At 35.3% G+C, this 22,750-nt stretch overlaps 1 protein-coding gene across 1 annotated transcript in view; it reads right to left on the bottom strand.

Annotated features, from left to right (window-relative positions):
- FBXL17 (F-box and leucine rich repeat protein 17) overlaps positions 1–22,750 on the bottom strand; it is a 288,354-nt gene that overhangs the window by 185,137 nt on the left and 80,467 nt on the right. Inside the window, exons 5-6 of the mRNA XM_063422110.1 lie at positions 10,703–10,810; positions 2,124–2,254 (exon numbers count right to left, since the gene is read on the bottom strand). Of these exons, the coding sequence (XP_063278180.1) occupies positions 2,124–2,254; positions 10,703–10,810 (239 nt within the window). The remainder of the gene's footprint in view (positions 1–2,123; positions 2,255–10,702; positions 10,811–22,750) is intronic.

Raw genomic sequence — 22,750 nt, 5'->3', positions numbered from 1 at the left:
TAAGTTTGAAAAGATCTGGAATACAAGTCCTATGCAGTTGGATCTCACAAGTAAACCTGCTTGATAATGGGGTGGGCAGTGGGGGGGAGGTGGAACTAATCTTTATTTTAAAACAAGGAATGAGGAAAAACATTGGACTGCTCCTATCTCATTTGCACTGGAAAGGTATCAAGACACAGAATCTCCTCTGGCATCCCCTCTGACTAGGAGCCACCCAACGGCACCAAATAAAAAACAGAAAAATAAAAAAAGGTTAAGCTTAAATGATTAATAAAGTAATTTACTTAATTTTAAGTAATTTGCATTTTAACCCAAGCACCTGAACAGTCCTGTGAGCTTCTGAAGCCTCACTCATATTCTCAAAGTTTGTAAGCTCAAAATACTCTGCTTAATTGGTGTTTACTTCAAATAAGGTCCTGTAGTTGTATCATGTTCCTTTTACATAATTTTTCATTATTCTCAATTGAGCTTTTAGGATTTCAGACTAGTATTCAGTTCAGACCAGTATTTGGCGTTTCATTCCACTTTTAAAACAGGAAAAATCTGAATTGTCAAATAACTGCTTATGAATAAGATTTACAGACATTAATGATTTTCAAAATTCTCCTTTTTTTAACTATAAGAGAATTCAAATTGACAAACTTTAATTGTTATAGTAAGTACTAACAAATATGACCAGAATAAAAACATGAAATGGAAAACCTTAAGAAACAAAAATAACTAAAAGTTACATACAGAAGCAGATTATTTGTCATTGCTGGAAACGGCTTCCTTTTCTTGCTAAGATTCACAGTTGGTATAATTCATACTCAGTGTGAAGTTTTAGAGTAATATGTATAGAATTAAACTATATACTTATTATTAAAGTAATTCTAATAAAGGATTTTCAAGAACAGTTTGTCAGCAGTTCATATCAAACTTAGCAGGTTGCTATACTTGAAACGTTCAAGCAGATGGATATACGTTTCTAAGTAATTTAATTAAAACCTGAAAACTGCCTGTTTTTTTAATTTGCACTTTTATTCTTACTATTTTTTCTAGCTTATCCTAGAATTTTCCAGTAATCTCATTCTGCATGTCAAAATAAGGCCTTACAGACAGAAGGCTCTGAGGCAACTAAATGTTTTCAAAACCAATGAGGTTGCATAAAGGACTGACTTAAACCAACTAATCCAAAAAATGGTCTTAAGGGCTAAAAGGAGTTATGGCAAAGTTCCTGGTACTTCCTACTGAACATATTGCGAAGTTATTGCTTTTAGAGCACTACTACTTTCACCAAAGTCTGAGCTCATCTACACATCAGTACACCCTTAATGTCTTCTGAAAATCTTGAAAGCACACCTTATTAAAAAAGCCAAAAAGTAATCATGGGAAAGAAGTACAATTGCTAGAACACATTAATCTGGTTTATATGAAACTGTTTTAGAACCTCTCTCTGTGTTTCTTTCCTTTTTTTTAAAGCACCACTTATAATGAAATAGTCTGGTAGAAGCAATTAAAAATATTCTTTCCTGTGTACCCTCAGGCACTGACTTTGCTCATTTTTTTAATTTTAAAAGAAAATGTTAATTTTTAGAATTCTCACTATTTTTTTATTTTTCATCTGATCTGTGATATAACTATATATAATCTTTGTCCACATACTTAATGTTGAAATAAATTAGTTGATCAGAAGATTGGAATACAGAGGATAGGAGGTATTCTGGTCAAAAGGAAAGGACTAGGTAATAACTCAGCTATTCTTTCATTCTCATTCAGGAGAACATAGTGAAACATATTTAATTGTTTGTGTGCCTATAAGTTTATCTAAATCCTGAACACACTGAAGGAGTCAGTTCAATTGCAATTGAACATTTCAATCACACTTTATGCAGAACACATTCTCCTGAAATCTGTATGAAACAAATTAGTGCTACCATCCGGTCATAACTTTTCTCCATTGCAGAAATAGGCAAACACTCCACAAAATAGGTGTCTGGATGATTTTTCCAAAACAAGCAAGAACAAGCACTCAGCAAACACTGCTTTAATCAATATCCTCCAACCCCCAAGCCATGAGGATTATTCTAACACAACTAGTTAAATTTGCATTACGCTGCTTTTGGATGCTCTAATGAAGTTACCTGTCATTAATGATCCAGTTCAGACACAGATTGAGAGAATTAAGGTTTTTGCATCTCTTTACTATTTCCATCACGGTTTCATTGTCCAGTTCTGTGATATGACGTAGATCCAAGCTTGAAAGATTTCTTAGCTATTGAGAAAAACACGAGAGAAATAAATAATTTGAAATTCATTCGCATACATAACTGTTGAAAAAACTGGTAATTTTTTTGCAAATTGCACAGTATGTGCAAGCTAGTCATGAAAGAAATGATCACTATATCTTTTACAAAAAGCAAATATACCAGAGATATTCACAGAATTCAGCTTGAGCAAAGTTGTGATTCAGGCACCCAGTTACTACAAAAAATGCAGACACTCTCACTCAAGGTGCCATACAACCTACAATAAGGCCCTAGGCCTTCCTTCCTCCTCTTAAAAATATGGAGTATGAGATACCAAGGTAAAATATAAACTCATTTAGCCATAAGAAAAATAAGGCATGGAAGGAAAGTGATGCATTTAAGCATGTTTGTACTTAAGATTCAAATGAATGCAATTAATGACTCCAGAGTATATGGCTTTCAAAGTAAACAAATAATGCAAACTCCCTGGAAAATATAGTATTTATACTGTAGTCTCACAGCACAGTTATCAATACCAGATTGGATATTCTGAACAACAAAACATCCAGTCACAGAGCAATATAATTAAGAGTTATGCACTGATTAAACTAATTTATTACTAGTGTCAATCATTCTTATGTCCTTCAAAAGCAAACCCTTTTACAAGTTTTGTGAGTAATGGATGCAAAAAACCCCCAACTTTTTACAGACTTCTCCAGCATCCATTTAGTCATAATAACCTCCAAGTACTGTTTGCTTTTCAAGCTGTCTGAAATAATCTCTGTTATACTCTGGAAAAATAATTGCATTAGGCAATATTGACACTTTAATTAAATTTACCTTCCCTGTAAGAGAGAAAAAATTATCCTCATCACCGGCTTAAGTCACTAAGGATTTGATTAGGTAAAGGCATACAACTGAGATCACATAATTGGTCCACTTCAATAGTTAATTATTAAGTCAATGTATTTAGGGAAGGAGATCGGGGGAGAGGTGGCAGCATGGGGTGAGAAGAAAAGAAGAAAAGTAAAAAAGAAGAGGACTTCAAATGTAGGTAGCCTTCTAAAAAAATGGAGTTTTGCTCTTTAAGTTTTTAACAGTCTCCAAACAAAAGCTGAAGATAAACTACAAACTGTTCCCAAAAATTCTGCAAAGCAAGCATAAAATCAAGAACCCTGACCTCTGAGGAACACCTGGAGAGTATGTCTACAGAATGTAGGACAATAATATTTCTATTATTATGATACTACCACAGCTATCACTATGGAGGTATTTGCTGTATTCCCACTGAAATTCTGATAAACTTCTATGGGTATTAGGGAGCAGAGCATATAGTCATTGATACTGTGTTGGTAAAATAGACACCTCTTACAAGCTCTGCCTACTCTCATTTCATACATACTGCTCTGGCATGAAGTTTGAAAGCCTTACCTTCTATGTGTCTAAAAAAAGCTCATAACCAATCTCTCATTTTTTCCTGCATAAATTACAAAAAGGGGAACTTAGAGCAACTGTAAATATCCTCACCTTAATATACAGCTATTTATATTAGATATTTCAGCCTTTAAACTATGCTGGCAATAATGTGGCCTTATGCCTATGACATACAACGTACACCTGCTGGACAATTGAACAATGAGTATGTTCTATGACATTAAACAACTAAGGAGACTTAAAAGACAGATAGAAAATCTTCCCAATTAAGAAAACCCCAAGCTTTCTTTCTCAACAACATTCCTCTTATGAGCACTTGATAATACTGGTGACTCTTTTGCCATTATTATTACTTCTGGACTAAAAACTATGAATTTACACTAAAGTTTCAATGCATGGAGAAAGGTCAGTGCTCCTTTAAGAAGTGCCTAAAAAATGTGGCTTCAGATTACATAAGAAGTAACAACAGTGTATTATCTACCTCAATGATGCAATGATGAATGCAGCAGAAAGCATTTGTGGTTTCCCACTGAAAAAATCTTTGGCATTGCATAGGTGGAGTCAAAACCTACACTGAATTCCTAGTATTCCTGTCACCAAACTAATAGTATTTTCAGGGTAGATTTTGTCCTGTACCATCACAGAAGAATGACCATTCCCTCCTTGCTTCTTTCCTTCATACTAGTAATAGTCGATCATCGTATTCAATATACAATAACTCAACAACAACTTGCCTTTTTTACTGACACTTTCCTTCATTTTACACACCAGACCTACTTGGTAGGTTAACAGGCACAACATACTCAGTGAAGAAAACCTTTGTGTTTTAGAAGTTTGAAGAGACTGCTTCAGACTGACATGTACTCAAGTATAATTTGGTCTCTACAACCTTGAAATTGCCATTACAGAAGTGTCAATGGCTTTCAAATTTGAAGAACTAAATGCTCACTCCATTTTGAGAAAATTTTGGATCAATCTGAACATGAAAGTGAAAAGAATACCTCTCTGCCTACTTAAGTCAGAGGTATCAACATCTCATTACTGGCAAAAGAATAGTAATAAATGTGTATGTGATAATTTTTCATTTAAAAAAATATACCTTAATGATAAATTTCCTTTTTTTTATATCTTAACTGAGAAGTAATTTTAGGGGAAAATGCTACACCAATACAATCATTACTATGAAAAAACTGAAAGAGAAAAATATGTAAGTCTTACATATTAAAACTAACCCTTGCAGCTAAAAGTAGTATGATGTTAAAATGAAAAATCAAACTTCTCCCAAGTAGACAATCAAAAACCAGATACTTAGACTATATACTGCATTCACGAATTCTGAGATTAAAATAGTGTACCTTTAAATAGCATTTTTTCAACAGAAAGAGGGTATTCTGTGACTTGAATACTGCTTCTTACAGAACCAGGATGCATAATGTTTTTCCTTTTGTGTTTTGGTATTTTTTTAACCAAAACGAATTTTGTTCATGCAGCAATACCATGTTACTGAGCAATTTCAGGGCCCTTCTTCTGCAGATATCCAAGCTTTTCTTGAACTCTTAATTTTATAGCTTTGCAAATAAGCATGCATGAGCAGATTTTAAACTTTGAACTCGACTACGTCAGTCAAAACATTTCAATGATAAAAGGAGTATTTAATGTGACAAAACACACAACGCAAATAAGTAGGCAGAGGGCTTAAAATATGAAACAGAAAATAACAGAATTTTTAAAAAGCAGCAACACTGAAATTAATTTTGTGCGGTACCTATAAACACATTCTTGCTGAAATTAATGATTATTACTCATTACTTTGGGATCTCAAATATTTTAAAATACGCTAAAATCTTTAGGGGTTTTAAATACTTTTGTTGGTTGGTTTAAATGAAATTTTATGCCAACTGATACATTTGAAGATTCAGAGATTATCATACTGTCTGTGTGCCTGAATGTCATCCAATTAATATGATTTCTATCTTGACTACTAAAACTTGGAATATTAATATATCTGCAGTGCTTTAGGTGATAGAAAAGTACTACTGCCATTGGGATCACATGTAATTTATGTGTGGGTACATCAACTCCTGCTAATATTTAGATGTTATTGTATTGAAATTGCTAATATAATGGCTACACAATTTTTTTCCCACTGCACACACCTCCACAATTCCTGTAGAGATACACTGCCCTAAAAAGCATAGAAGAGAACAGAACCATAGAATCATTTAGGCTGGAAAACAACTTTAAATCTGAGTCCAACTGAAACCTAGAACTGCCAAGTACACCACTAAACAATTCATGTAAGATTAATCCTCTTCAGTATGACAGCCAAATTATTTCTGAAGGAAAGTGCTTATAAGGACTTAATGAGCTTTAAACTCACATCTTTTGCTAATTAAGCTTCATTTTCTTGACACACTCTGTGTATACATGTCTTCAGGGAATAAACTGACTCTGACTTAGGTCTCCCAAAGCAAATGTATGATCGCAGGAAATGAAAACTAGCGACATGAAAAAAAAAGTAAACCCCATTCATTTTACTGCAATGTCAACAGAATCTATGAACTATTTTTTTAAAGTCACACGCATTAATTTTTACTGAAAAGCTGCCACAACTGAGCTACACAACTGAGATATACTGTGATCCTAAAACAGTAATCATACTAGCCCTAAAGAACTGGAAAATGATTGAATAGTTACAAAGGAGACTATTTTCCCATAGACTGATTAAATGTTTTGCATATTAATAAATTTTAATTTCAGTTCTTAGGTACTGTGAAAGATCAAGGTCCCACTGCTTAAGTAACAAACACACAATCAAAAACTGTGTTGTAAACACAAAGATTTAATTACATCTAGAGGAGGGACTTGCACACACATATAAACTGTACATATAGTATCTGTGTTACAAGACTCATTTCCAGTTTATAAACTCCAAAAGTTGCTGTAGAATTACATTTTTGCTGATTCATAGTTTATATCCTCATGTTATTTACTGTCAAGTGCTTCTAATGAATTTTTTGGGAGGGTAGAGGGGAAGTGGAAGTTTCATAGATCCAACTCTTCCAACTATGCAGTCTTCTCTGCAATGTCTTTTTTACTTCATTGAAAGAAATAGCAGTTGAGTATAACCACCAAATTCTTCAAAATAGCAACAAGAATCTCTTGAGGGACACAGGTAACTTCATTGAACAAAATCATCAGGTTCTGTTTGACAGGATGCAAAAATGTTCACTTACAGCACCAGATCAGTTAAAGTTTCAAACCAACATTCATTAAGAATGTCCCAGAATCACTGGCTTCAAAAACCCTCACTAACGTTTTTTTTCCTGTGATTGGAAGACTAATATTTAAAAGGACATATTGCAAAAGGCAAACAGGTTGAAATAAATCATATTCCACCCCATGAAATCCAGTTCATTATACAAATTGATTAAAATACTGTTTTCTCTCTACCTAGCCAAAGAACAGTAAACATGCTCTTAGTCAGGAAGCTTAATTATTTTAAGATCAGAAGGTATGCGAAGTATTACCATAAAAAGAGCATAAAGCAGAACACTTTGTGTCAAAACAAATCATTTACTAGAAAGAAACCATACATTACCCCAGTTGAGAAAGGGTCTTGCAAAATCAGTCCTGTCATGTGTAGGTTATCATTATGTAGCTATCACACTGATGATGTCTACACTGAATGAGCCCTAAGAATCTGCTCCATAAATATGAATTTTGATTGACTTCATACTGACCACCAGCTCAGGTACAGGTATCATTAAGTTGGATTGGACATGGATAACTATTATGAGATGAAGAAAAAGTGAAGATCACATTATTCCAAAAATAGTTCTTATATGAACTTTCTTTAGGCACTGGTGATTAGCAGAATAAGTTTGTTTGGGTTTTTTTTTTATGTCAAGGTTCTGTACAAAAATTTGTACATAATTAGATGTCTGTAACACACTTTACCATTCTGTAAGAAGTGCATGGTGTAGAAGCACAGAGTTATACTGCTACAAACCAATTACCCTTGCATATATATCAGAAACCAAAGGAAGAAGCCAAGGAAGTGGCTTGGTAATAAAATTATGTCTAGATGTCAAGATTTGCTGATGCCAGCTGTTGAAGTTCTATTAGACGTGCAACAATTAAACTGCTGAGAAGCAATTACCACAACAGGGGAAGAAAATGCCACTGCTCTTGAGATCAAAGATGTAACATTAAAAAATCACTACCTCACTAGAAAAAATATAGTTTCTTATTCCCACCTAGTTAATGAACAAAGATTACCCTTCTGGTTGTTCTGTCTTCAACCCAATCACCTAATGCGCACAGACACTTTTCACATTTGTGTTATCTTCACGCTTACAGGAGAAGCAAAGTAAAAAATAACCAGGGATAAACTCTTGAGAGACATGGATGTGTGGAAGGGAGAAAGAGTGCAAACAAGAAAAAAACTGTACATGGAAAGCTAATTAAAATAAGTTATAACAATATATAAAACAAGAAAACAGGAAGTGGAGACGTGGTGAAAACAGAATATAAACTACAACACTACACATGTGCTTCCCTTCTCCACAGAACAACGTTGAATAGTTGTTGGACTGAATACTGATGTCAAGGGTGAGGTCATTCACTTCTTTTGTGACAATGTTTCACACATAAAAACTCCAAAAGAAAATGAAACATTCAGGCCATCAGAACAAACAACTGGTTTCAACAAAGAGTCTGTGAATTGCATACAAACACACTCCTTTTTTTTTGCTTCTTCCCATGTATGTACATGAAGTGCCTCTCATCTTACCCAATAATAATTATTTACTTTATCTGTGTTTTTTTCAGTTTGTAATAACTTCAAGGAAAAAAGGCACCAGTGTGATGACATGGTCGTGCTCAAAAAGCAAATCTTTTTGGACTGCCATTCTGTTCAGTAGAAAAACAGTGAAAATAGATCATGAATGTTTCATCTTTTTCTTAAGTATACAACACTTTCTCTTCTATACCTCACAATTAGCTATTAAAAAAACCTCTGCGATGCAGCAGCACTGTAATTTAGAATTTTTCAAGTGCCAGTACTTTTAAAGAGAGCTAACATTACTAGGGGGAAAATACAGTAATAATAAACCACTCAATTTTTATACATCCATCAGCCCCAAAGCAATTTCACAACCAAGGCCACTGCTGTTATCTCCAGTTTGCACACAGGAAACAGGACAGAAGGCAACTAGCTCTGCATAGCCTGGAGGGACACACTCTCAGGTCACAAAGAGCAAAGAGCAGATTCCACATTCTCTAGGAACATCAGGCTGTAATTACTACTAAACACACTTATGAAACACCAGTTAAGTAGCCAACACAAAACCAACCACAGAAGTGCACCATGGTTAGAACAAAAAATTATGCCATCAACAAATAAATTCTGGGCAAGACAGATGCAGCAGATAGTTACTACTTGCTACAGGTCTTTCTAAAATGCCTATCCCTATTTTGCTCATAAACCCCCTTTAAGTATTGAAAGGTTGCAGTAAGGTCTCCCTTGAGCCTTCTTCTGGGTTAAGTAATCCCTAACTTTCAGTGTTACCACATCACTGTCTTTGCAGTATTCACAGCCTACAGAATTTGTACAGATACAGCTTGAGGGAAGGAAACTGAAATACTTAAATCTCAAGTCCCAACATGCACCAATTACTTACAAAGTAATTACATACTGATTCTAAGCAACCTCTTAGATATTTTCTGAAGGACTATGCTCAACAGGGTTGCTCCAATGTAAACATGGTTTCTAGTAACTTATTATTATTAAACACATGAAAGTCAGAAACACATATTCATAAATTTCAAGATCTTGACTCTTCCTCAATCTAATAAATGTGATTATAAAGTAATTTTGTTGAAGGATAAGACATCTAGTATCTATTAAATACTCAGTAAATCTAGGTCAGAATAATGCAGTAACCAAAACACGTAGCTGAAAAGCGATCTTTGCAGAAATTTCCCACAATGGCCTGGACTACATACTTGTCTACGTCAAATTTTTAAATTGTGCACCTCCTATATTTATGTTGTGTATATAAACATAACCTATAATTATACATATGTAGTTTTCATAGGATATGAAAATAATTGTATCTTTTTTTATCCAACAGATAGGCACACATTTTACATCACTTCAATACACTTTTCTTTTGAAACTGCATCCTTTGAGGTCCTATAACTTTACCATACAAATTAATTTCCCTGGCTTATTTCTTTTTGCATATGTTCCAAAATGTTTTCAATTCTTCTGTAGCTTCAGCTAAGCAGCACTAAAATGATGAAAGTAATTTACAGCTATGCTGGATGGTTCTGTATAACAATAGATCTTCACAGCTGCATCAAAAAAACCCTTTGCTTTCATCAGGCACACTCCATTTTCATTAAATATGCTCTCTACTTCCTACCTCAAGATCTCTTTAACCGTTTTCATGTTTGCATGATCCCTGGATTTACTTTCAGTTACAGATTTTAATTAGATGGTGTTTGTCCACCTCATCCAAGTCATCCATTTTATTGAACACTTTAATTACTTTCTGCAGATTCACTCAAGGTAGTTTTCCCACACATCACTCCTCTCATGCAAAACAAAAGCGAAAGAAAACAAAATTTATCTGTCACACTATCTATGTAAAATAAGAAGATGAATACAGTTAAAATGTATGTACACAGGTGGTACACTGTTGCAAACAGAGGTCTGTCTATATCTCTTGCAATTAGAATTCTGTATTTTAAAATGGAATTTTGTTTGTGATGGAATCAGCTGCAATTACACATTTTAAAGAGTTTTGACCCGAACATCACTGTTACTTGTGAGAAAATGTATAATCCCATAATCTCATATTTTGTACAGTATTTTTATACAGTGAAATCTAAATAATGCAAAGTTCACTCAGTCATGTTTCTGTCCATGTCAGTGCTATAAATCACACATGTAATCTTATCCTGGCTGATACCTATGACATGGCAATACACTAATACACTAATGACTAGCAGAAAGTAGTTATGATACTTACATTGGTAAGGTGAATGACTCCTTTTGAAGTAACAGAGCAGCCCATGAAACCAACATACTGCAGCTCAGGGCAATGTTCAGCAAAAGCTTTCACCGACTGATCTGTCACCTATAGAAAAGATAAACAGGTAACAGCTGAATAGGTGATATAGGCCCATACTTAACACAGCTCAATAAATTTCTACATAACATTGGCAAGCAGCTCATTTAAACTGTTAGTATTATTATTACCACTACTGTTATTTATTTCAAGAATTTGGGAGAAAACATTAGGTATGCACAGTTTGCATAGATATGTATGGATATATATACATGAAAAGCAGGAAGAAAAAATATTTTTGGCAGAAGGCAGAGAAAAAAAACACAAGGCAAGACATGATAGCCACAAATTCAGATCTTATTGTCATTCTGTTTATATGCAAGTAACCCAAAAGACAGCTGCATCCACTGTTTCCATAAATTATAAGCCAAAATTAAAATACTAACAAATTTGTTACTGGAGACGGAAATTTTATCTAGTATATTACTGAGATTCATTTATACAACTATTCTTCATCTTTAAGTTTGAATAGTAAAATTTAGTAACCATAAAACACAATCCATGGTATAAATGCATTAGTTTGTAAGTAGACTAAAGTAAACTTCCTTTAAACAAGTACAGTTTGGTTTTGTTGGTTGGTTGTTGTTTGGGTTTTTTTGGGTTTTTTTGTCTGTAAAGCATATATTCCCAGTGCAAATAGCTGTAATGAAAAACCATATACAGACTGTGGAACAAAGCCTGTATTTTCCAGTTACACTGCTCAGGAACGTCTCCGTGTGTCTGGAATCCTATCTCCTGAATGCTGAGAACATTCAGATTTTTTGTGGATGTCTCCCTCTTACCACAGAACCAAAAAAGCAAAACAAGTTCAGAAATATCTAGCACACAGCTGAGCCTCAGGTGTATTCATATAGGAACACTATTCCTGCTGTGCTGTGAATCACCATCACCCAGGGTTTCAGCTTGCCCAACATGTCACATTCCTGCACCCTGGCAGGATATGGCGACCTTGGTGAGGACTCTGGCACAACAACCTTTGAAAAGATAACCCAGAGATACAGGTTGATAGGCCCACTACCTCATAAAAGCTGCGTTGCTTTGGGGTTACTTAAAATTGTTACAGACATACTGCAGTTTTCTCAAAGCAACAATTTCTCAGCGAGCAGAGATTTTTATTGCTGCACATCTGCCAAATAAAAGGCAACCCTTCTAGTATTGTGTATTTGGAACCCGATTAAACTGAAAACCGTCCAAAAGGAAAGCAAAAAGGGTCAGCTGAACAGATTCAATCACAAATTGGGTAGTGATCATGGGGTTGAACAAATGCAAACCACTGTAGTAAGAAATTTCTTTTCTGATATGATCTGACACAGCCTTATATTTTTTTTTTTCTCCTCTCAGCTAAGGACAGCCACACCAACTATTACTTTTTTTGAGATACTGATTACCAAAAACCTTTGACAGATACTATCACAAGTCAAAGGCCTAGACATTTGCAGTATTTATGATACTACCATCACCAAACCAGGGCTGAAAAGAAGATGTTTATCTCCTATAGAAAATAAATTTAAACCTCTGATAGAGCTAATGATCTTAGAGAAGGACTCTATTACAGTATTAGTCTACCCTCCCTACAGAAGATTCAAGTGTAATTCTCTGTTGCAGACAGGTTTGCCTCACCTGGCAAGAAAATGTAGTAATGAAAAATCAATAGTACAAAATGCCTAATATCACAAAATCATTACAGAGTTTAAAACTTCAGTCTAAAAATATTTTCTTACTTATAGCTAACATTTAGGTGAAGACTTTGAAAAACAACATTTTGAATGCAAATAATAAAATTACTATGTCTTAGAATATCTTCTTTCCAGATGATAGTATTTTCTGTAATCTAAACAAAACCTGTGGAAAAAATAGTTTTAATAAAAATTAATAACAGTAGATTATGACAATTTATATTAAATAGTTTACAGATTAGCAGTGAACCTTTTCATTGTTTGTTAGAAACACGGCATCTATTTAATCAGAAAAAGATTCTTCATTAACTCTATATGCCAGGCATGCCTCATGATTTTCCAGTCAAAAGGAGTGTGACATAACCTGATTATGCTTTACAATTACTGTGACAGTTTAGACATATATTTTGCTACTGCAAATAACAATTTGTTCTTGACTTATAAATAAAAAAGCAGTTTTTCTGTCTTTTGCTGTCAGACAACAAATCTCCACTATCTGCAGAAGATGACTTCAACTTTTACTGCGAAACACTGCAAAAATTGTCTCAATCAACACTGTATTTTCCTCTCAGCAGTCTTTGTTATACCAACATCTAGGAAATCATTACTTCTTTTTCAGACCCTATGTCATTTATAGCAATTGATTTTTTAATAACATGCTTCCCATTCAGACAGCCTGTAATGAAGACCACTTGATATTCTGTTTACTTTTAATATGACTCCACTTCCCTATGATTGTATTAGCTGGGAAGGAATATATACATACACACACACTTGCGATTTCACTAAAAGGGCTTCTCCTAAGATGAAGGTAAGAGACTATGCATGGAAATACCAGATCAAAATACCTGTAATCTAAACATCTGCTAAAAAAAAGATTAAAAAGTAAAATTTATATTACATCTTTTTGTTCTTTTTTTCAAGGTTTGGGGAAAACAAGAACATGTAGTAATTTGGAATTTATTTAAAACTTATGTGTTTTAAATGATACAAAGTTTGTATGCAGAAGTTTGGTTTGGATTTCTTTTTTTCATTAGACCTATTTGTATTAAGGAGAAAAAAAATGGTAAAGTTCAGCCTTATCTGAAAGGGTGATCAGACACTGGGATGGGCTGCCCAGGGAGGTGGTGGAGAACTCCATACCTGAAAGTGCTTAAGGTGGGAATGGCACTCAGTGCTGATTGACAACATGTTTGGTCAAAGCTTGGACTCAGTGACCCCAGTTTTTTCAACCTAACTCATTCTGTGATTCAGTGATACAGATGCAACAAAATAAAAATTCAACTATGCTTCTATAACTGGAAACATCTATTAGGCTTAATTAGGCTTCCTGCTTCTTCATCATCTGCAGTGTCCACCAATGGTTTCTGAACAGACTTGTATTTAGCTCCAACATGCAGCCTGGGTCACTATTTCTATCAGAAGCTGGTGCCAGAAATAACAACCTGTTTTACTGTATGAATGTGTTTTTTACACTTGTAGGAGATGCAAGTGAATGAAATTAGCAAAATGAAAGCAATGAAATAAAAGCATGGAAAATTAGCAGTGATATGTATGCAATGATTATGCACCTTAACGCTGCCTCTTTGTTATGCAATGTGTAGCTGTATGTTAAATCTTCACTACTCAAGACACAGAACAGGACATAAAAGGTGTATTACAAATATGGCTTCTGTGAACTAATGAATTTTTGAACTGACATTCTGATGCATTATACAAACAGATTAGACTAGCATAATCTAAAACTAGGTTACCATAAAAAATATACTGCAGTTTTACAGAAATGACCCTTGTCAACAAAGACAGAAATTCATACACAATTCTCTTATAGATCACAGTACTGTTCTTCCAAGAATCTTTAGTAATTGGATTGTCTAGTCGACCTTCATTGACTTTCATTCATCCTGTCTTGCTTCATGTTAGTCTTGCTTTGAAAAAGTAATATAGGATGATGAGGATAGATTTATAAGTTATGCACTAAAGCATTGTGAATGGGAAATACACTGGTCTGGAACTAATGGCACAGATTTTGCTCCTATCAAAAAGATCTATGATAAGTGAGATATGATTTAATCATTTTCTTTTTATATATTGCAGCCTGTTAAATACGAATTCTAGTTCTGCATTTTTTTAAGAAATTCAATATTTTGCCTACTCTAAATTAGATTTTTTAGGTATTAGTTTATTTTACATTCTATTCAATAAATGAAAGCGCAAAAAGGAAAAAGCAGAGATGAAAATGCAAAAAGAAAGACTAAGGTACAGCACTAAAAGCCACTCAAATGCCAACTAAAAAGCCTCACAGTTAATGAACACCTTCAGAAGCTCAAACAGAAGTAACTGAAAAAAGAGATAGGAATATAAAAAGCAAATGGCACAGAACAAATACCATGTTCTCTTATTTGAACAGGTGCACTGCACTGTCTGTAAGTAGATCTTAATATCCATTTTCCCCCATGCAATATACATAAATAAAAGTTGCTAAAATATGTGAAATATTCCTCAGAAGAATAAACTCTGCTAGAGCAAAAGTTGCTGCCATGTAAACAGAGATTCAGCTAAGTATGAAGTAATGAAGCTAAGTATTCACTACAAAAGGCAATACTAATGGTAGAAGAAACCTTTTTTCCCCAATTCCTTATTCCATAAATGTTTTCTCCATCTTGGTCAGATGCCATCTTAAGCAAACTTTATTTGGGCACCAAAGGAAGATGGAAAGGGTCAGGGAGGGTTACTAAAATTCAGTTTTATGTTTCAAAATAGATTAAGTTTGCAAAAAGCTCATCTGCCAATTCAGCCCCAGAACTTTCTTGCCTTATTTATGCATTATTATCTGCTACAGACTGAGGCCCACATACCACCCACTCCAAAACCTGCCCTGCATGAAGTACGCAGCTACACCCTCCGATACAGCGTTTAAGGTATCACCTATGCAATGTGCATTTCCCTGGTCTGTCTCCCCTGAAATTCTTGTGTGCCATAACCTACCATGATGTACAGTTAGACTAAACTCTGGTATAGTTTTGTTTTAACTCCCTTTCTACTAAGAGTTCTAGAATACAATAATTTCAAAAGATGCAGGCAAATTACAGAGCAAAAGCATTTACCAAGGACTAATTCAAATCACAGGTGAATTCAACCAAAGTCACAAGTATGCAATACATACAAAGAAGAAACCAAAAGCAAAAAGATTGCCGATATACAAAAAATATCTGTATACTGTAAACCAAGGCAGTTGGGCTGCCATTGTTTTATCAGTAGGAAAGATATTAAGTACCGTTATATGAACATCTAAGAAAAAACCCAAAATCACAAATCACACTAAGAAAGTAGTTTTGAGAGAGGATAGTTTACTACACGTTTGTGCTCACATAGGTACTTTCTACTTACCTTAAAATTTGCCTTACTATCACTGTATTAAAACTATCAGATGATGGCTCTTTCCCGTAAAGGGAAAGATGACCTTTACTAACACTTTCAAAACTACTTTTTAGGATCAAAAAGGGTCAAAAGGAGGGTCAAAAGAAACATCAAAATATTACAGTAGAATACTATTAAATTTTACACAGTTAAACTAAAGCATATACTTTAAAATATTTAAGATTATACAAACTTTCCTAGTTCTGTGAGTAGGAAATTACAAATTAATTTTGTTATAATTTAATCACTTTTAAATTCCAGTACAAATTCAATTTAATTTTTAAATTACTTTCCATAATACTCAAAGTATTTACTTACAGATTTAGTCTTAAGGTTCCACCAAACAAACCAGGGCACTCGTTAGCATCTGTTACTAACAATACTTTAATAATATAATTTCTTAGGAATACATTATACTATTAGATTGACCATAAATATAAATCCACCTCATTTTAAATTAATGGTTATTCAGCACAAACTTAGTTTACAAGCATGCAAAAATAAAGACTGCTCTGCCATATACAAATAAAGGGCTCTTTTGCCATACCTTCCTCAGAAAATAAGACAGAAATGGTGGAAAATGATGCTCAAGCTTCAAAGATTTATTTAAAACTTAAACTGGAAAGCACTTTTCCTGTTGAACAGGACTGATACACTGCCTGCTTTCCACAAGCATCAACTTAAATTATATTTGTCATAAAAGCTGTGACAAAGTAATTATTATTGGCAAACATGCATTTAATTCATGACCCCATATTGCAATTACAGAACACTGACAAAAATAAGGCACGGATAATCTGTCATCACGCTCAAGTTCTCAGGACACCCAAATTTCATTAGTGAACAGCAGAAGGCAAGGCTCATCTGAACTAAATGCCAGAATATATTTCTTCACCTTCAGTAAATGCAACCACTTGCTTAATCAAAACAGAAATTCAACAACTTCCAGCTTTAACTTCCAGTAGTACTACCAATTTCTATGAGCACACAAAAGAGAAATATAATTCTTTCTATTCCTTCATCTTTGAAGGAAACTAACTTAAAAGGAAATTATGCCTATTTTTTTATATATACTTTTAAAGATTCAGGTAAATCTTCAATCTTCTCACAATCTCGGTTTATAACTGAGTGGTTCCTTATTGTTAGAAAAAAAGATATTTTTACAGAACAAATGTGCAGTCTTCCTTCAAATAAAACACTGCTGCTTACTAATGGCTGCTGTAGGATATGGGGGTATAATTGTTATAGTTATTAAAGCTTACAGAAAGCTCTGTAGGAGAGCACAGCTGCAGCCTGGACAGTTGGAGGTCGGCTGAGGGGTGAGACAGCCACACATGGACAGCAGGCTACAGCGGGGCCAGCCAGTGAATGCCCTTCTTTTGGCAAGTCTTGGTTATGCCTGCTGGAAGCTGAAGGCATAAAAGGGGAGTGTTTTCTACAATAAAGTGACTTCCTTCGCATGCACAAGGGGGTCCACGTGTCTTTGTTCCCCATTGCTACAGGCTGCAAAACATGTTCCATTATCAACTGAACAGGATGAATTAACCCATCAGCATAAGTGACTTTTTACAAACAAGTTAAAAATAAAAATTCTTTGTATTTTAAGATCCACTTAAGTTTTAGATGTCCTGTGCACCCCTGCTACCTCAGACCTATATATATATGAGAATATATACTCACTCTGAGGCATTTTGTAACAATTCACTACCACAGCCTCACATTTGAGGGGAGAGGAAGAGCGAAGAGGATTGAATTTCTATCCATGCCCTCATCCTTATGCATCACTCCAGGAGTTAGTATCACTATGATACTAACCCATGATACAAGAGGAAAAGATTGACTACAGTGTAAGGACGGAAGAGTTGCGAGGAGCATTTTACATTATGTTTACCAGCTGGCCTCATCACCTACATTATGATAACATCAACTAATTTATACCTTAAGTATGAAAACATCCCCAAAACTTTGCAGTATACTCAATTGAATACTCAGAGGAATCATAATTTTATAAGTTACCTTTTTGGAATGCATGTGGATTTACAGAGTTTCTCCCTGATTTTTTAGAGAATTGAACAACTGGCCATAAAGACCTGTATTCCTGTTTTATCTTGGTAATAATGGAAGACTTACAAGGATACAAATCCTTCCTGATTACTCCAACATGATTTTTAGATACAGAACTCTAAGTACCTCTGTTAAAAACCACACAAACTATTCCTTCAGTTTCTGTAGCACAGAGTATCACTTTTAAGTCTTATTTTCATTTTGTAACTGATGACATAAGGCATCAAAGGATGACTTGTTCTTCTTTTTTGGTCTATTTTATCCCACAAATTATTTACTACTAAACAGAACAACACCCTTGGAACACATTTAGTTTGAAATATTAAATAACTGTAGACAACTATTACCTTCAAGTCAATTTAAATATGTGGGTTAGAAAACAAATTTAAATTTTCAATATAAATTATTTCTGATTCCCATCATCTTACAATTTCATTAAGTACCATTTACACACATTTCTATTAAAGATTATCAGCACACCTAAATTATTTGTTGAAAAATGCAAATAAAAAAGTAAAAACAATTCTTCATCTTATAAAATACTGCCCTCCTACCAAATGAGAAAATTTATTATCAAAATGTGTTTACTCTTGACTTGGAAAACACTGCTTCCAAAACTAAACATCTTTCACCAAACAGCACGTACACGTAACCTGATAGCCTACAAAAATGTTAGGAAAATTAAAATTTAAAAAAAATAAAATAAAATAAAAAAGAAAGTACCACTGCATTATAAATTTTGTAACAAGACTCATGCACCAGGAATATTTTATATTAACAAATGCTTATAGGAAAACTGAATGTTTCCCAGCAAGTTTTTTAAGCAGAAGAATGCATGATAATTTCTAAAATGAAAAAATAATATTCCCCTTTGCTATTCACAACACTCAATCAAAAAGACTAATGTGTCCACACTTAGTGTGAATACTAAGACTTAGTGTCCACACACTAAGAAATACATATCAAGCATTTTAATTTAGTGTCATTCTAAATAGAAAGGAAGAAAAAATTTACATGTAACCACAAGATAAGTCCATGGTTCAGTGGACTCTAGCAACTCAGTATTTCCTCTCTGTAAGAAGAATGTTAATAAAACCCCCAGCCTTGCCAGTTTGAGGTCTTTGCCTCTGCCCTTGCTGAGAGGTTTGTTTTGTGTTTTTGTTAATAAAATCGATCCTCAGAGTGGCAAGCGGAGCCTGTCCTGTTTTTATACCCTGATTCACCTGGTGAGCGCTGAGGACACTCAGGAGCCCAGGAAGGAAGGTACTGCAGCCCCCATTGCTCCTGGTCCTTGGACCATCCCAGGAGTATGCACTGTGACATACCACCTAAAATCTTTTTAAAAGAAATAAGCTTCTCTTTTCACTTCCTCTGTGCAATATGATCTTATACATTCCCATTAAATTCATTTACTCTGGCAATTGTATCTATTTACAACTTCAAGTCTTTTAAAGGGGCTGGAAGTTAACAGATACAGTACACATTCTTGTAACAAGTGTTCTATGCTCACACAGTTTCCCTTCTAAAATGCCCTCACAAGAGCATGGTTAACATTCACAAATAGTTGAGGTCTTGGTCATGAAAACAACTAAATACTATTATGTCTGCATCCTTTTGGTTTACTCTAAAAACACTGTCCTTTTCACAAATAAAAACATACTTCATTTGCCTCATTACTCTGATTATCTTTTGAAGGCCTCCTAGACACTTAAACCCTTAATTTCCCTGGTCAAGGAGCTGAAAAATCCATGTTCCTTTCATTAAAAACACCATCACCTACGTAGCACAAATTTGTTTTATTGTCACATCCCTCTCATAGGCAAGACTAATCTATAATCTAAATCATAGTATTTTTATTTCATGTGAAAATTTTAAACACCAGTGTAGACAACACTCTCACTGCTATTGTACAATATCAACTCAAAACCAGTTGTTTCTGACAGTCTCCCACATTAAAGCTTTTGTACATTAGAAAGAAACAGAACAGTATGAAGTATTGTAACTCTCTCTTTACTCAAAATTATTATATGCATCCCTGTGTATGCTACTGGGATAAATATTTTTCACATTCTTCACCAGGTCCTCAGTGAAACAAAGTACTAAAAAAGTGATAAAAACAGTGAAGCAAGCCAAAACACTAATAAAAGAGTGATGATCTATAAACAGATCCTGTTGCCCTGTTTTTGAAGACTTTTCTAAGCCTTCTGAATTGTCCTTCATATTGGAGTCAGAATTTTTACTTCATCACACTTTCTACTATAAACAATGGCCATGTTTTTCTAACTGTCCTTCATTGTTTACATATTTTTAGGTAGGAGGAGAAAGTTGATTGACAGTTGGCTTGACTAATGTGGTTTGAGAGGTGGAATTCCATCCTCCAATCCACAGGCCCCATAGGAAATGTATAATTGAGCTTTGTAAATAAACTTGTCCCTTTTCCTGCTTTGCTCATCAGCGTGTCCTCATGCGATTCTTTCATGTCAACTGCGACAAGATCCCTTCATCTACCCAACATAATCAAATTCCTAGCATACAATTCATTCAACAATACAAGTTTGTGACTACATAACATTAATATATATATGACAGTGGTAACAGAGAGACTGTAACCTGAGGATAACACACACAGAGACAGCAAATACCTGGTACTTATTTAGGCCTACAAAACCACCATAATTTTTAGAGTAAAAACAGGTTTGATCCCTTGGCGTCAAATGTTTATTTTAGGAGTTAGCAAATATGACTGAAAAAGTTATCATAAAATGGTTTTGAATTACTGAGATTACTTATGACTCCTCTGCCATAAACAGGGACACCCTGCCCTGGACCAGGTTGCAAAGGGTCACTTCCTGAACACTTCCAGGGATAGAAGACACACAACTTCTCTGACCAGATCTTGCCACTGATTCATCACTCTCACAGTAAAGAATTTCTTCCTATATCTGATCTAAATCCACTCTCATGTTTGAGTCCATTGCCTTTTGCCCAGTCACACTACGCTCTTACGAACAGTCTCTCTCCATCTTTCTTTTGAGCTCTGTTCAATACCAAGTGGCCACAGTTGGGTCACCTCAAAGCCTTCTCTTTGCTAGGCCAAACAATCCCCATTCTCTCAGCCTGTCCCCATAGGAGAGCTGCTCCATCCCTCTGATCACCTTCGTGTCCCTCCTCTGGACTCTCTCCAACAGTTCCATGTCCTTTCTGTGCTGGGACCTGTCCTTGGGTGACTTTATGATGCTTGTATCCCCAGCTGTCTGTTCTGTTTGTGTTGGCTATTGTGTTCTGTGCCTTTAAGACTGGTTCTGAGAGCGAAGCAGGGAGAAAGTACTCAGTTTGTTTTCAGAAATAGGATTCCCCCTCCACATTCTGCTCCTGGACTGTGTTTGTCTGAAGCACAGACTGACAGTGGGATAGAGATCTCCTGTGCTTTTGTCAGTTTAGCTAGCTGAGGCAGAGAAGTTCCCTGGACTCTTTTTTTGCTTTTTCTTGGGACTGTTTAACCCTGCTCTGGACTGAAAACCCAGAAGAGCATCAGGATCTCACACCTGCGGCCCACCGGGGCCCGGGACAGCATTTTCCAGCACTGGAGGGACTGATAAGAGACTGAGAGAGCCAAGCTACACCCACGGCAAGGACATCCTCAATTTGCCATCTCTCTTCAGAATGGTGAGAGGTTTTATTGTTTCATATTATTCATTTTTTATGCTTGTGGGCACTTTGTTTGATAAATAAATTGCTTTTTCCACTCTTTTCCAAGGAAGTTCTTTCCCAAACCACTTGGGGGAGGGGCCGTTTGGGTTTGCTTTTCCAGAGGAACCCCATTCAGAGGTTTCCTCCCAAATGTGTCCCAAACCAGCACAAATACATTTTATTGGTGCCCAACATGCAGCATGAGAAAGTGGAAAAAATTTTTCCATGCTGATTGCATTTTGGTTGTACTTTGTGTAGGGATAAAGCAGTCAGTAGCCATGTTGCTCCTTGAATTCATAATGTCTCTTGGGGTAAAGTCCTTCCTGTGGTTTTGTTCCCTAGGCTTTTTTGAGATTTTAATATCTTTGAGGTCCCTAGGTTTGTTTTCTTATCCAGAAATAGCTCCAGTGTTGTCCCTAACACATAGCTTTTACAGCAGAGATGCACGAATTAGGATAGCTATTTTGTTGGGCTCAGAGATTATGATTTATAGAAAGTTTATAAAGGTACTGGAGTTTGTGTCAAGTATGTTTGGTTTATGGTTTCTTCATCCTCCCCTGTGTCCTTGTTCTAGAAGCATGTTTGGGGATTTATTAGTAATTGCGCCCAGTTTGTTAGAGGAGGAGTGAGAGATGAAGCTTTTCAGCCTTGTCCCTCTTCTCTTTTGAATCTGCTACATCACTTTTGGAGAATGTTCAGTTTCTCCTGAATGCTAAAGAGACCACTTTTCTGGTATTTAATCTGGTAAGCTTCCTCTATACAGTCTGCAGCTTCATTAGAATGAGGGCTGAGATTTCCAGAGGAGTTCATGAGAGCCCTGAGCCAGAAGTAGATCTAGGTATGAAAAATCCTGAGTGGTGTGGAGAATGGGAGGATACGGGCCAAACTCTGAAGGAATTTTTGGACCCTATAGCCTGGGACTTTCCACGTGAACAAATTCAGAACCTACAGCTGAGGTGGAGAGATACTTGAAAGAGAACTGCCAGGATGACTCTAAGGAGCAAAAGCTCATTGCAATAAGCTGGGCTCTGGCATATGCTTATTGCATGCTGCTAAATACTGTAGGGCAGCAAATAGAGGCAGGGGGGCAGGGAGATAA

The sequence above is a fragment of the Prinia subflava genome, chromosome Z (assembly GCF_021018805.1).
Source record: "Prinia subflava isolate CZ2003 ecotype Zambia chromosome Z, Cam_Psub_1.2, whole genome shotgun sequence".
NCBI lineage: Eukaryota > Metazoa > Chordata > Aves > Passeriformes > Cisticolidae > Prinia > Prinia subflava.
Note: the sequence above shows the minus strand (reverse complement) of the source record. Positions and strands in the feature narration are given on the sequence as shown.